We start from the raw sequence: 13,005 nt of genomic DNA, 5'->3' as shown, positions 1-13,005 counted from the left end.
TTTGCAGACTGGGGACCCTGTTTGGTGCCAGGCTTTGAAACGTACCTTCTCTTTCAGATTGCAGTGTGATTGTGCATAAAAGCTGCAAGGAGTGCGCTCCTGCGTGCACCAAGGTAACCTCCTACACTGATCTCACTAGAGGATACTTGATTTCCAAGGGGCTGGAAACCTGATCAAGAAAAAAAAATACATGCAGTCTGCCCAGACCTAGTGTCTGTGTGTGAAGGGCTGCAAGGGTGTCAAAATGGCCAATGTGGGCAATAGAGCAAACACTGTTTGCTCTGTGTGCTTGAATAACAATTCTTAGTGGGGGCCGAATAATGAGTTATAAGAAGTATTTATATTTTTGAAGGGTTGCAAGCTCAGACTGTGAAGTGGTGTGCCTGGAGGGTTGCAGAACAGATTGAAAAGAAAGGCTTCTCAAAACCACAGAGAGAAAGGACCCTTGTGTGTTGGGGGGGATCCCATAAGTCTGGAATAATGGAAAGCAGAGATGGAAGAGGCTCTGGCACGTGACCTCCCTACCTCCTCACCCTTGGGCTGGCTAAGTAACAGTTTGGGCAGATATTTGTTCTAGGTAACAATTTGGGCAGATCTTTGTTTCACCCATTCTGGGAAATCTCTGGAGGAGGAGACTCCACAGCTGCCTGCCTAGGCAGTTGCTTCCAGTGTTCAGCTGCTTCTGAGCAGGGCAACACCAGCACTAGAGCTGATGGTTACTACCTTAACAGTTAAGAAGGAATGCATGCATGGTGAGGTTATCATAACAGAGACATAATCTTGAAAGCCAGATGTGTTAGGTTACTGCCCTCAAGAAATAAAATAAGACTCAAAGAGAAACGTGCCACAACGATGCAGGTAATTTTTCACATTTGTGGAGTGTGTCTTTCTGGTGTAGCTGGGTTTTACGTCATGGTGGCTTTCAAGGAGAGCATGATTCCATACTGATTCTTTAGCATAAACAAACCTTAAACTGTACATGAATCAAGTGGGTTTAATTTTGTTTATAATTTTCATGTCATGGTCTTGCACTACTTTCTGGGAAGATTTAGGCTGAACTGACAGCTTTGGTTCCTAGGGGTGGTGGGTTACTTGCAAGAGGACACAAGAGCCCTCGTCTCAGCAAGAATGCAGTGCAGGAAGTGTTCACTTACCCACTGAAGCAAAGTATATGCCCAAGCACACAGGTTTTTAGTACAGATTTTTGCAGAAGTCCATTTCAGAAGGGGGAGCAACTCTGCCTTTGGTACCCATGCTTCAGATAGTGTACTACCACAAATGATTTGATCTTATTTAAATATTAAGTCCTGAACGTGCACTTTTCTTGCAGCCTTTGCAGGCAATACTCATACAGAGAAAGTAGAATGTTGTAACTCAGTCTGCTTAGAATAAATAGTTTTGTTGTACAAATTGTAGTACAAATAGTATTCCACTTTGAATATTATTATCTACCAATAACTAATAAAATTAGTTTTCGGAAGGAATTAGTGCCATGATTTAGAACCACTTTCTTAGTGTGATGGTATATGTGAATGAGTTACTGACTTGACTGTTAAGTATATTATCAGCTATACGATTTCAAAAAATTCTTTTTTTCAGAAATCTCAGGAGAAATACTATAATAAAAACAAGCTCCAAGTTGGTGTAACAAGTAAGTTAAGTATAAACCTAGCATTTCTAAGGTAGGCCTTGATAAAAATAATGGGAAAGACAGCATGAACTTTCCCATGTAATTTCTCTGTTTTTAAATTTTGTTTCAGTATCTGTAGGAAAAGGTGTGTGTTTCTAATATGACTGGGTTTTTTTTGAGAGATCACTGTTTAAGTAACTAGTTCTCTACTAAAATGAGTGTGAATTTACTATATTTTCAGTGAAAACCAAAAAAAGCAGTAGTCAGTTCTATCTATGTCATTTAGCTTGTGCACAAGTATTTGCACACCTATAGAGCGTGTATGATTTGAGATTATTTCCTTATCAAATGATAGCCACTCTGGGGCTATTCTGCATTACCTATAGGCATTAGTTTTATATTCTGTGAGAGAGCATTGTGGCCATGTACCTTGGCAAGTGGGCATCCTTGATGCCTGATGTAGGTCAATATGATCACCAGGTAGCATTTCTCAGTATAAGTGTGCTATTGATGACATACTCTGTCAAACAATGACAAACTCATTGTTTGTCAAAATGTTGTGTTGTGCTTTGCTTCACAGATTCTCTGCCTGGAGACATTTCACAGATGGTGATGTCCTCAGTGCATCCTTCTTTCTCTGCACCTATTGGACTGTCTCCTGGAAAGAGGGAAGCCTCACAACAGCCCTACCTCTTGTCCAAAAGTGTCCCCAGTGCCAGTTTGGAAAGGTAGAGGGCAGTTGCCAATGGACTATGCTAAATACATCCTTCAGGATTTCTAGGAAGATTAAAGCCATGAAATAATTTTTTTTTTTTTTTTTTTTAATATTTCTGCTCTAGAAGAGCTACACAGTTTTCTGGACAAGACTTGGAGACTAGCACCTGGAAGTCCAAGTCACAGTCAGAAGAGATGTTACAAGCATTAGGGACCTTTTCTTCAATGGATGCTTTTATGATGGAAGGTGAGAATATTGCACAGATATTGTGTTTTATGGCTAGTATAGGAAAGTGAAAACCAGAAAAACTTCTTAGCTGATTTAGGAAGACACTTCATCTTCTCAAAGAAGAGCACTTGTTTTTGATAATTACAATTGCACCCCTCTTTAAAATGATGAAATTAAACATGTTAGTCTTAAAAGACAACTTTTCCTTTCTTCCTTGTAACTAACTATTTTATAACTTTTGGAATATTTTAGTATGTTATTGCCATTTTAAAGTAACGGGGATAAATGTACTGGCATCCTTGCAGAAACGGAATAGTAATATACTTTTCCTTTGCACTCATCCAATTGACTCTGTAAAAAGTGTCCATTGCAAATTGTAAACCTGCAACACTTGTATTTCCTCAGTAGCTCAAATTCTTAACTCCTACTGTTGAGCTGTGCTCTTACAATAGTTGCATAGCCTTATGAAGCAAATAGAAATAGATTTTTTCTGTAGCTAGGTGTGAGACTGAATTTGAAAGCTGAAGGGCTTTCATTCACATAGGATGGTGCACATACCACTTACTGGACTGCTGTTGGAAATGTTGAATTTTATGTTTAAATTTTGAAAGGTTTCTTCAAGCAAATAGTTATAAAAATGATTTAATTTGAGGAAAGAATAGTGTTTTTTACCTATTCTACTCCCCTTCTGTCACAGAAGCAATTCAACACTTTGGTAATATTGATATCTGGCAAACTTTGCTGTAGTAAAGACAGTGCCAGTGTTTGCAGAAGTCTTACCTGTAGTTCATCTCTGCAATGTGTTCCCCTTACTATATGAATTGATCTGCACGTGCTAAGGGACTTCCCTTACTCTTTATATATGGTGTTAAAGAAATATAAATTTTGTCATAGATGATGTGGATTTGTCTCAGTGGACTGATCTCTGCACAGATGCAGAAGAGTTTGAGGCAGACTCCTGGAGTCTTGTTGTGGATCCGATGTTCTGTAGCAAGCAAGAAAAGGATGTTGTCAAGCGGCAGGATGTCATATTTGGTCAGTATTCAAAGTTGTGTGTAGGTTTACATGCAATTTGGTGTATCAGATAGAAAGGGAACCTACATGGTTTATGGCCAGAAGAATAAATGCTTCAACTTGAAACAACAAGAAGGTTCAAAGAACATTTTTATCGCAAAGTATAATATCACATAAACTAAGGAAATTGATAATAGTGGCTACCAGAAACATATCTAGCCTGTTCACAGACTGGTTGAAATTGGAAAGGGACTCATCCAAATCCTCAGCTCAATCTATTATGACCACAGCTTGTTCAGTGGGATACAGAGAGAATTTTGTCAGAGCCAGATAAATGAAGTCTTCCTACTGACATAATCTATTAGATTTGAGCCTCACACAGAAAAAGGAATTATGACTGTGTATTTGATAGACTAAAGTCTGTCTTGTAAGGTGTGCAAAATATTCAGGTGATTAGTACACTATCCTTTTTTCTTTTATGCCACAGAGCTGATGCAAACAGAAGTACATCACATCCATACCTTGTTCATTATGTCTGAAATATTCAGGAAAGGGATGAAGGAAGAACTGCAGCTTGACCACAGCATTGTGGACAGAATATTTCCCTGCTTGGATGAGCTACTGGAGGTGCACAGGCAATTCTTCTGCAGAATGAAGGACAGGCGGCAGGAATCATGTACAGCAGGAAGCGAGCGTAATTTTGTCATCAGCAGAATTGGAGATATCCTTGTACAGCAGGTAGAAGCATCAGTTCTGTTAATCCTTTAAGTGCTCAGGGTTCCAAATGTAAACAAGTTTTTGACTCCAAAACTTCTATGGGCAAGAAGACAGTTATGGTTGCCTGAAAAAGATTCAAAACCTGTCCTCCCCTGATTATTTTAGGATGAAATAGCAATGTGAAAAAATATCATTGTTGTCAAGTAACTGTGGTGAACTTGGAGTGGACTTCTCCCTGTGTGGTATGAATGACAAGGAAAATGATGAACTTGGTCATGTTTGCAGCAGAAGGCTGCTGTCATACTACAAATTGCAAATAATGGAAGTAATGGATTCACTTTATCAGCTGAGGAGAGATGTGAAGAACTGATGATGGAAAGGAAACTACTCATTAATTTCCTGTAGTAATCTGGCATCCGAGATCAGTTACATCCCAGGATACTGCTCAGTAGGGAAGGAAATTACTCATTAATTTCTTGTAGTAATCTGGCATCCCAGATCAGTTACATCCCAGGATACTGCTCAGTAGGGAAGGTGTGGTTGCAAGGTGTTTCCTGTGGCTGAAGAATAGCTAACTGAGGCTTGGCATTTGCACCTCAGTTCCTTGTGAAAGGGAGGTGTAGCTTTTCATCTTCTGTCAGTCTTTTTTCACTCCACTGAAATAAAGAGTTGAGCTGTTACCTTGTCTAGAAGCAATGTGGAGATGAGACAAAAGTAAATGAACCTCAGAGGTTGTCTTTGAAAGGTGAAGGAAATGCTGTTATAATGTTCTAGCTGTTACTGGCAAGAGTACAGTGGAGGTTCCTTGTGCTCTCTCCAGCCTGCATTCCTCTTCTTGCTCCTATGAACAGCTAACCTATTTTCATTCTCTAGTGACAGGCCTTGTTAGTGAAATTCAGAGAACTCGATAAACCAGTAAAGTAAAAGTTCCCTATTTGTACAAAATTCACTAGTTAAAGGTATACACTTTCCTGCCAGATAGAATGTTGAGCACAATTCACCTATTAATTTCTTCAGTTTTCAGAGGAAAATGCAACTAAAATGGAGAAAATATATGGAGAGTTCTGTAGCCATCAGAAGGAAGCTGTTAATCTCTTCAAAGAGCTGCAACAAAACAAGAAGTTCCAGAATTTTATTAAAGTAAGTTAATGTGGAATCATGAGCAGTATTGACAAAATGCTCAGGAAAAAGGTACATAGCTATTACTTAGATTTAGGGTTGGAATTATATTAGGTAACTCACTTCAAATGGCTAATAAAAATGGCAGAAGTTTTTTCTCCTTAACTAATCAGCTGATAAATCACAGTTTTCTTTCAAATTTTAGAGTGCTGTGGCATGCAGTGTGTATTACACACATGTTCCTGTTACAGTACGCCTCATCCCTCAGCAGAGCAACTGTTCCTTGGGGATGGTTCTGATTACCCAGCATTTGTTTTAACTTATTCTAATGCTTTTAGATCATATTTCTTATTAGTCAGTTGGTGGTTTGATATGCATTTACTACCTAAGGTATATATTTCTATCTGTGCAGCTGAGAAATAGCAACCTGTTGGCACGACGCCGAGGAATCCCTGAATGCATTTTGCTTGTCACTCAGAGAATCACCAAATACCCTGTTCTGGTTGAAAGGATAATGCAATACTCAAAAGGTAAATAAAAGCTAAAGGCTTCATGTCTGAAATCCTAGCATGCTTCTAACATAAGGAATTTGCGCAGTTACTGTATCACAAAAGATTAAATTCACTGCTCTGTTGAGATATAACCAGAGCAACATAAATACCTAATGTTCAGGCAAACGTCGCCTGAACAGGGCTGTCTGGTCTATATAGGTCTTGTCAAGGATAAGTTGCGAAGATTTCTGATATTCCACTCAGATAGGCCATAGAAGTCCAGAAGAGAATAATTGTTTTAGGAATAGACCCTGACTAAAGTATGTGAACTAGCTCAGATGCACATGTACCTTTGGAATTAATTCTGGGGGAGCCTTTTCTAAGTAGGGCTAAGCAAACGTTTTGTAAATTACTCTCTGTTTTTTCAGGCAAAGCTTGAATGCCCTCTGGAACTTAGCAGAACATTTTACAGTTACTATTAACTTAGAGATATTGCCCCGCAAATGCAATAAATGAGCATTGTAGAAAGTTGCATATACAATGCAAATCCTTTGTACTTGCAATCCTGTTTCAAGGGTTCTTTTAGTCAGAAAAATAATATACTATATGATTTACTTAGTTGTTAATTTTTTTTAAGTGCTTGCAACTCATAAATATTCAACGTCTTGTTTTGGTTAATGAATAAGTCTGAGGTACAGGTAATCTTTTAATAGGTGAGTCAAAGGTATTACCTCTAAGAATCTAGTAAGGTGGTTGCAAGGTTAAACTTAAATTAACAAAGTTATCAGTTTAAGGTTTGCCTCATGCTGATTGTTTCCAGAAAGCAAGGAATTATTTCTTCTCTTGAACATGCTGACTAGTATAATGTTGTTTATTTTTTGTTTCATACAGAAGGAACGGAAGAACATAAAGACTTGTACAAAGCCCTTCATCTAATTAAGGATATAATAGCAGCAGTAGATTTGAAAGTGAATGAGTATGAGAAAAAGCAAAAGCTGCTGGAAATTCTCTGTAGAACTGAAAACAAAACATATACAAAGCTGAAAAATGGCCATGTTTTTAGGAAGCAAGACTTGCTGAGGAAAGAGAGGATACTTCTTCATGAAGGTTTAGTGTATTGGAAGACAGCGACTGGTCGGTTCAAAGGTATTTCATTTGAACAGTAGAGTCCTTTAACTCTTTATTTACAAATAACATTCAAAGACTGGTTAAAGAAGGAAATACTTTCCTGTGCTATATTGCAAATAAGAATGTCTGAGGTAATGCTATTGCCAATATCCCACTAATTTCTGGATGGTCAGTTCCAGAAGATGCCATGATTTATGAGTAATCTGCATAAGAACACAAGTTCATATACAATACCATCTGCATTTCTTCTTCCAATCCACTCCTTCTAGTTTTTTGTTTTTCAATTTCATTTCATAATATAATATTTTGACTTGCACATTTTTATTGTTCACAGTATTTGCCATTGAAAATAGCTTATTAACAATTCAGTAGTAATGAGGCATCCACAGTAGAAAATAAATTCTGAAGCCACATTTTGCTGGAGCACAACTTTTACATTCAAGCTTGGATTTTGATTTTTGGTGTTAATCATGTATTAGGGGTTGGGGTTTTTTCAGAGCCTACTAGTTTTTGCTGTACCACTTTATAAAGCTGTCTGTTGATCATTATTCAAGAAATGCTTTTATGAGTGTAATGCTGTAAGTGTATGTTACAGCCCAGAAAAGGAAGGTTATGTGAGATAGTCTTTGCCAGGCTTAAGGAAGCTGTACTGCCATTGGTGCAAAGGTTTCTTCTTTCCCTGGGCCTGTGTTCCAGCATGGTGCACTTTCCTGGGAGATACAGGAAAGGGATGTGCAGGGATGTGCAAGTGCTTCATGCAGACCATGGGCTAATTCAGATACTTCCCGTCTAGTTTACAGAAGGATTCTATGAGATATTTCTTCATCAGGGCTTCTCTCTTTATAAAGTAAGAATTTAACACTAATTTTAATTAAAAGCCATTATTTTCCTTTTCTCATTTTAAGACACCTTAGCTCTGCTTCTTACTGATGTACTACTGTTCTTACAAGAAAAGGATCAAAAATACATCTTTGCAGCTGTTGTGAGTATATTATCCGATATTTTAATACATATGTTGCACATTTATTCGTATATTAATCAAAAAATTTAGTCCTTAGCCAGCTCATTCCCACATAACTAATTTTTTTCTAAAATCCTGGTATTGTATGTCAGTATATGGAAAATTAAATTTGTTTTCAAAAGTAAATATTTTTTGTGGAGAAGGATAAAAATAATAGAATTATATCTTTAATCTTGTGCCTTACATGACTGTGAAGGTGGGAAGTGGTGCAGGCTCTTTCAGTTGTCTAATATAAATTTTAATTTTTTGTTCCATAAAACAAACAGAAGAACAATTATTACTGAAAATATAGTAGTATATACACGCAAAAGATATGAAAGGTCATGGAAAGAAGTTCCAAAACTATACAAATATAAACATTATATTAATATTGTGTCTCAGTATCAGTGAGACTCTGAGATTTTCTTTTTAGCATACATCTAGTGCTTAATTTCTTCATTTAAAGTGTAACATATTTTAAAAGAATGTCTGATTACTCAAAACTTTCAGTGGTCTGACTATATCAGAACTAGTGTAGTCCAATGAATTGAAAAATGATTTTCTTCCTGGAGTGTGGTGTTTTATAAGAAAGTAATTTATTATGTGTGTGCTTTGACTGTTTCCTCCAGGACCAGAAGCCTTCAGTTATCTCCCTTCAGAAGCTCATAGTAAGAGAAGTAGCCAATGAAGAAAGGGGGATGTTTCTGATCAGTGCTTCATCTGCAGGGCCTGAGATGTATGAGGTTCATACCAGCTCCAAAGAAGAACGTAACAACTGGATGAGACATATTCAAGAGGCAGTGGAAAGGTAGGGAAAAAGGGGTTTGTCCAAAGCAGATGGAAGGTTGGTTGGATATTCACGGTAGCATATTCTTTATTCTGCATTGTACTGGGTCCATGAGTTTGTGTTTTCCTCTGAGCTCCAGGTGCCAAAACCTCTTCATCACTTCTGCCACACTTCCCATATTCCTCCTGGTTTCCCACTGAATCAGCAGACCCTTTTTGTTCCTCATTAGACATCCTTACCAGCCATTGTACCAGCCCTCCCTCACCTTTGCCTTCGGCACTGGCTGCCTTCCAGGGTCCTGTAGGAGTCCATACAACCATTTTAAGGAAATAACAAATCATGCCTGCTATCTTGGCATCAGCTCATTAAGTATGGTAAGGAAAACCTTGCTTCTGATGGTCCCAAGCTTACGCCTGGGGCAGCAAGACTGGTGGGTGTGCACCAGCTGCTCTCACTGCACAGTGCAGCCTTACCAGAGAAATAGGGAGTCCTTCAGTCTGCTTGATGTCCAGGCAGGCAAATGGCATGCTTCTGGATTGTTGCAAAGGGTGCTGGTGTTGTGTTCTGTTTATTGTGAACATAACATTGTACTGAAGATGAATATATGGTGTGCAGATTTTGCTTTATCCACCTTTGTCTTTTATCTTGGAAGTTGTCCAGAGGAAGAAGAAGAAATGAAAATGAGTGAATCTGATGAGGACAGACGTATTGCTGAGGCCAAGGCATACAGAATTCAGAAATATCAAGGTGTGGTACCTTTCCTATCTCTCTGAGAGCTCCGGCATCCTCAGAATTCAGGATGAAGTAGTCACGCGCCCATGCAGGCTGGTGTGTTCAAAGTGGCTCAACAAGCAGAGTCACAGCAGAGACAAATGAGGTGGTCTGATGGTATAATGTGGGTATAGTGAATGAGAAGCATGTTTTTTCCAAACATTTTAAGGTTTTTACTACATTGCTGTAACTTAAAAATAAAAATAAAAATTGGTGTTTTCAAAGCAAACACTGAATTTCACAGATTAGCATCAGGACCAAGTAGTTCTGAATTTGTGAAAATACCTTGAATCTTCAAAGTTTTGTGGCTTTGTGTTGTTTATGGCACTTTGTCCTTTACTACTATTATTTTTATCTGCAAATAGAGCTAATAACAATAAATTTTACTTCCTTAGAGCCCCTGCACCTAACTCCCACATCTTTATACTGCTATGAGGAGAGAAATTACAGCATTGTCTGTCCGATTGAGACCCATAGGGAAGGGCATCTTGCTGAAAGTAGGTGTTCTCTGAAGTTGAGACTGAGTTATTAGCACACATGAGCCAAGCACTTTTTCAGGAGGTAGAACTAACATGTTGTTATGAGAAAACTGCAGTAATGAGGGCCAGAGAGGGCAGCCAAAGCCCTATCCTGATGGGTAGATCTTTGACCTAGATTCTGCCAGGGTGTGTGTTAGCTTTCATTTGGACAGGCTGGATGAGCTTGGATAAATTTGGGTCCTGGCCATTTAAAAGAATCTTAATTTGAATTAGCACTTTCTACATGGCATAAAGATTAGAAAGGTGAATGGGGAGCATGCTTTCCCTGAAGGATAAAAAATGATAATACAGTTGTCAGTTTTACACTGTTCAATTTTGGTTGACAGAATCACTGAGTAACCAGGACCAGCAAATCTGCAGTTATTTAGAAGAAAAGTTACGTATCTATGCAGAACTGGGAGATATGTGTGGGTTTGAAGATGTCCATGTAGAGCCTCACCTACTTATCAAAGCTGATTCTGGAGAAACTCCTCAGGCTGCTTCACTGCTGGCAGCAGCACTCAGAGAAGGTGAGTTTGCATGGGAAGAGTGGATTGGTGTCTCTTCACGTGGGCAGATATTTTACAGTAGCCAAGTGCAGACATGCTGCCTTGTGTTGCAATTCTGTCAAGTCTCAAGAAGTGGCAGCGTCAAAAATGGCCAAGGTCCTAGAAGAAAAATCTGTCACGTTTATTTTTGTCAGATACAGGAGACGGTACCTGCCAGATTGTAAAATAATGGATATGTTTATAAACATAAGCAGGCAGAGGCATGGTGATAGGTTGTTAGCTGTCCTTGCAGTATAGGTGTAAGCACAGCAGGGGTTGCAGTATAAGATTGCACCTTCACCTACCTTGGCTGATTTTGATGCCAATTCAGAATCCTGTATGATGACATACAGAGCAAATCAAATTTCTTCAAATAAACACCTACCAGAATTGCTGTAGGAATCCTGTTTTTTCTGTCTGCTATCCGACAGGGTGTTGGTAGACAGCTGCACCATCTACAGTGCTGTCGTACAAAGGAAGAAAGGGAATGGTATTTTTAGATACCTTGCCTAGCTGAAATTAAACTTCTTCAACTAAACTTCTCCAGCTAAACTTCTGAACTCAGTGGAAAAGAGTCCTGGTAAACTGAGCCCTGATTTTAGCATCACCTAAATTGAGAACTGTCTGCTACTAACAACATTTCAACCTATAAAGCACTGGAGCTTGGTCTTCATAATCATTATAAAGTCAAAGAGCATTTTGTTGATAAAATTGCTTAAGGTTGTGTAGGGTAATGTAAGTCAGTGATGAAACAGAAAATACTTAAAATGGCAGCCTATACTTATTACACACCTTACTCTGCCCGCTTCTTTATTTTTCACTTTCTCTTATGCTGTTGCTGATGTTGATGATGTCTTAGATTTCGGGACTTTAGAACACTCTGTGTGAGCTTACAATTGTTTACATTATAGACAATTTGTGAGGATCATTTTCCATGATGGAAATACTGAGTCCCTGAGTTAATAGCAGACTCTGTGAATAAAGTATTGCTCACCGTAGAGAAGGACAGAATTACATAGTGCTTAAGCAAATTAGAGATACACAAATCCATGTGATGAGATGGGATAAATCCAAGGCTGCTCAGCAAGCTGGCCAATGTCACTGCTGTTTTCTGTCAACTTTGAAAGTTTCAGTGATCAGGAGAGGTTCCTGCTGACTTGAAGAAAGCAAGCCTCACACTCCAAGAAGGAATATATAGAAAACCAAAAACTAGTCAGTCTCACCAGCATCTCTGAGATAATCCTTTTGGAAGGTGTTTCCAAGAACCTGAAAGACAGGAAGATGATTTAGAACAACTGTCACAGATTAATTAGTGCAAGTTATATCTGACCAACCTGACAGGTTCTATGGTTAGAGAAGGGTGCATGTTGGTTACCTCGACATCTCTCAGACCATCAACACTGTTTGCACTGGCTGTAGTGTCCTTACATCTGAATTGATGTAAACTGCTTAACTGGGTGGAAGACAGGCTGGGCTGAAGGGGCCAGTCATATGACATCCAGTTGGTATCATGTTATTAGGGGATTCTCTTAGGCGGTGTATCCTGAGACCTGTAGTGTTCAACATATTTATTTATGCAGTTAACCTCAGGATTGAGTAGATTTTTAACAAGCCCATGACTGTCATGGAGAGAGGTGGAGAGACCTCTACAGATTGGGAAAATGATAAGAGGAACACCTAGAAATTTGACAAAGACAAATGCAAAGTCCTGTGTCTCATGATGTGTTGGTAAAGATGACACTGATAAGGCATAAAATACCTTTGTGCAGGTGGACTTTGGAGTAGGACTCCCAAGTCCTACTTGACAGCAAGTTGACCATGAGGCAGCAGCTGCCCTTGTGGCAAAGATGGCCAACTGCTCCCTGGGCTACTGCAGGAGGAGGAGAGTTGCCAGCAACTCTCTTCCTCTACTTAACACTGGTGGGTCCTGTCTGGGCTGCCATGATGAATGCTGCACTTTTCCTGGCCAAGAGTGACATTGACAAAGTGGAACAAATCCAGTGAAAGGCACCAGAATGACTAGAGGGCTAGAGGACATGATGTCTGAAGGGAAGCTGAGGTAGCTGTCTTGGTGGGATCTCATTACTGTCCACAGCAGCTTAATGGGAGGATATAGAGAAGCTGGATTTTTGAAAAGGCACATGATAATAAAAGAACACGAGGGCAAGAGACAATAGTCCTGTGGTGAAACACAGGCAATTCCAATTAACTAAAATGAAAAACTAAATACCATTAGAGTGTTAAATAACTGGAACAGGTGTATCAGGGAGACTTTGAAGTTTCCATCTTTGGAGGCGTTAAAGGCTTGTTGTGCAAAGCTCTGAGCAACACAATTTAGG

At 39.0% G+C, this 13,005-nt stretch overlaps 1 protein-coding gene across 18 annotated transcripts in view; it reads left to right on the top strand.

Moving 5' to 3' along the window:
* The window catches only part of ARHGEF28 (Rho guanine nucleotide exchange factor 28), a 116,514-nt gene that overhangs the window by 76,043 nt on the left and 27,466 nt on the right, over positions 1 to 13,005 (top strand). For 15 of the 18 annotated variants that reach the window (XM_072921938.1, XM_072921942.1, XM_072921941.1 and 12 more), the window contains 13 exons: positions 58 to 113; positions 1,600 to 1,651; positions 2,211 to 2,358; positions 2,470 to 2,591; positions 3,468 to 3,608; positions 4,075 to 4,325; positions 5,322 to 5,444; positions 5,836 to 5,953; positions 6,806 to 7,060; positions 7,948 to 8,024; positions 8,672 to 8,850; positions 9,482 to 9,576; positions 10,466 to 10,648. In XM_072921938.1, the coding sequence (XP_072778039.1) occupies positions 58 to 113; positions 1,600 to 1,651; positions 2,211 to 2,358; positions 2,470 to 2,591; positions 3,468 to 3,608; positions 4,075 to 4,325; positions 5,322 to 5,444; positions 5,836 to 5,953; positions 6,806 to 7,060; positions 7,948 to 8,024; positions 8,672 to 8,850; positions 9,482 to 9,576; positions 10,466 to 10,648 (1,800 nt within the window). The remainder of the gene's footprint in view (positions 1 to 57; positions 114 to 1,599; positions 1,652 to 2,210; positions 2,359 to 2,469; positions 2,592 to 3,467; positions 3,609 to 4,074; positions 4,326 to 5,321; positions 5,445 to 5,835; positions 5,954 to 6,805; positions 7,061 to 7,947; positions 8,025 to 8,671; positions 8,851 to 9,481; positions 9,577 to 10,465; positions 10,649 to 13,005) is intronic. The other 3 variants (XM_072921931.1, XM_072921935.1, XM_072921940.1) reach the window with 3 other exon arrangements.

Source organism: Taeniopygia guttata, chromosome Z, assembly GCF_048771995.1.
Source record: "Taeniopygia guttata chromosome Z, bTaeGut7.mat, whole genome shotgun sequence".
In the NCBI taxonomy this organism is placed as follows: Eukaryota; Metazoa; Chordata; class Aves; order Passeriformes; family Estrildidae; genus Taeniopygia; species Taeniopygia guttata.
Note: the sequence above shows the minus strand (reverse complement) of the source record. Positions and strands in the feature narration are given on the sequence as shown.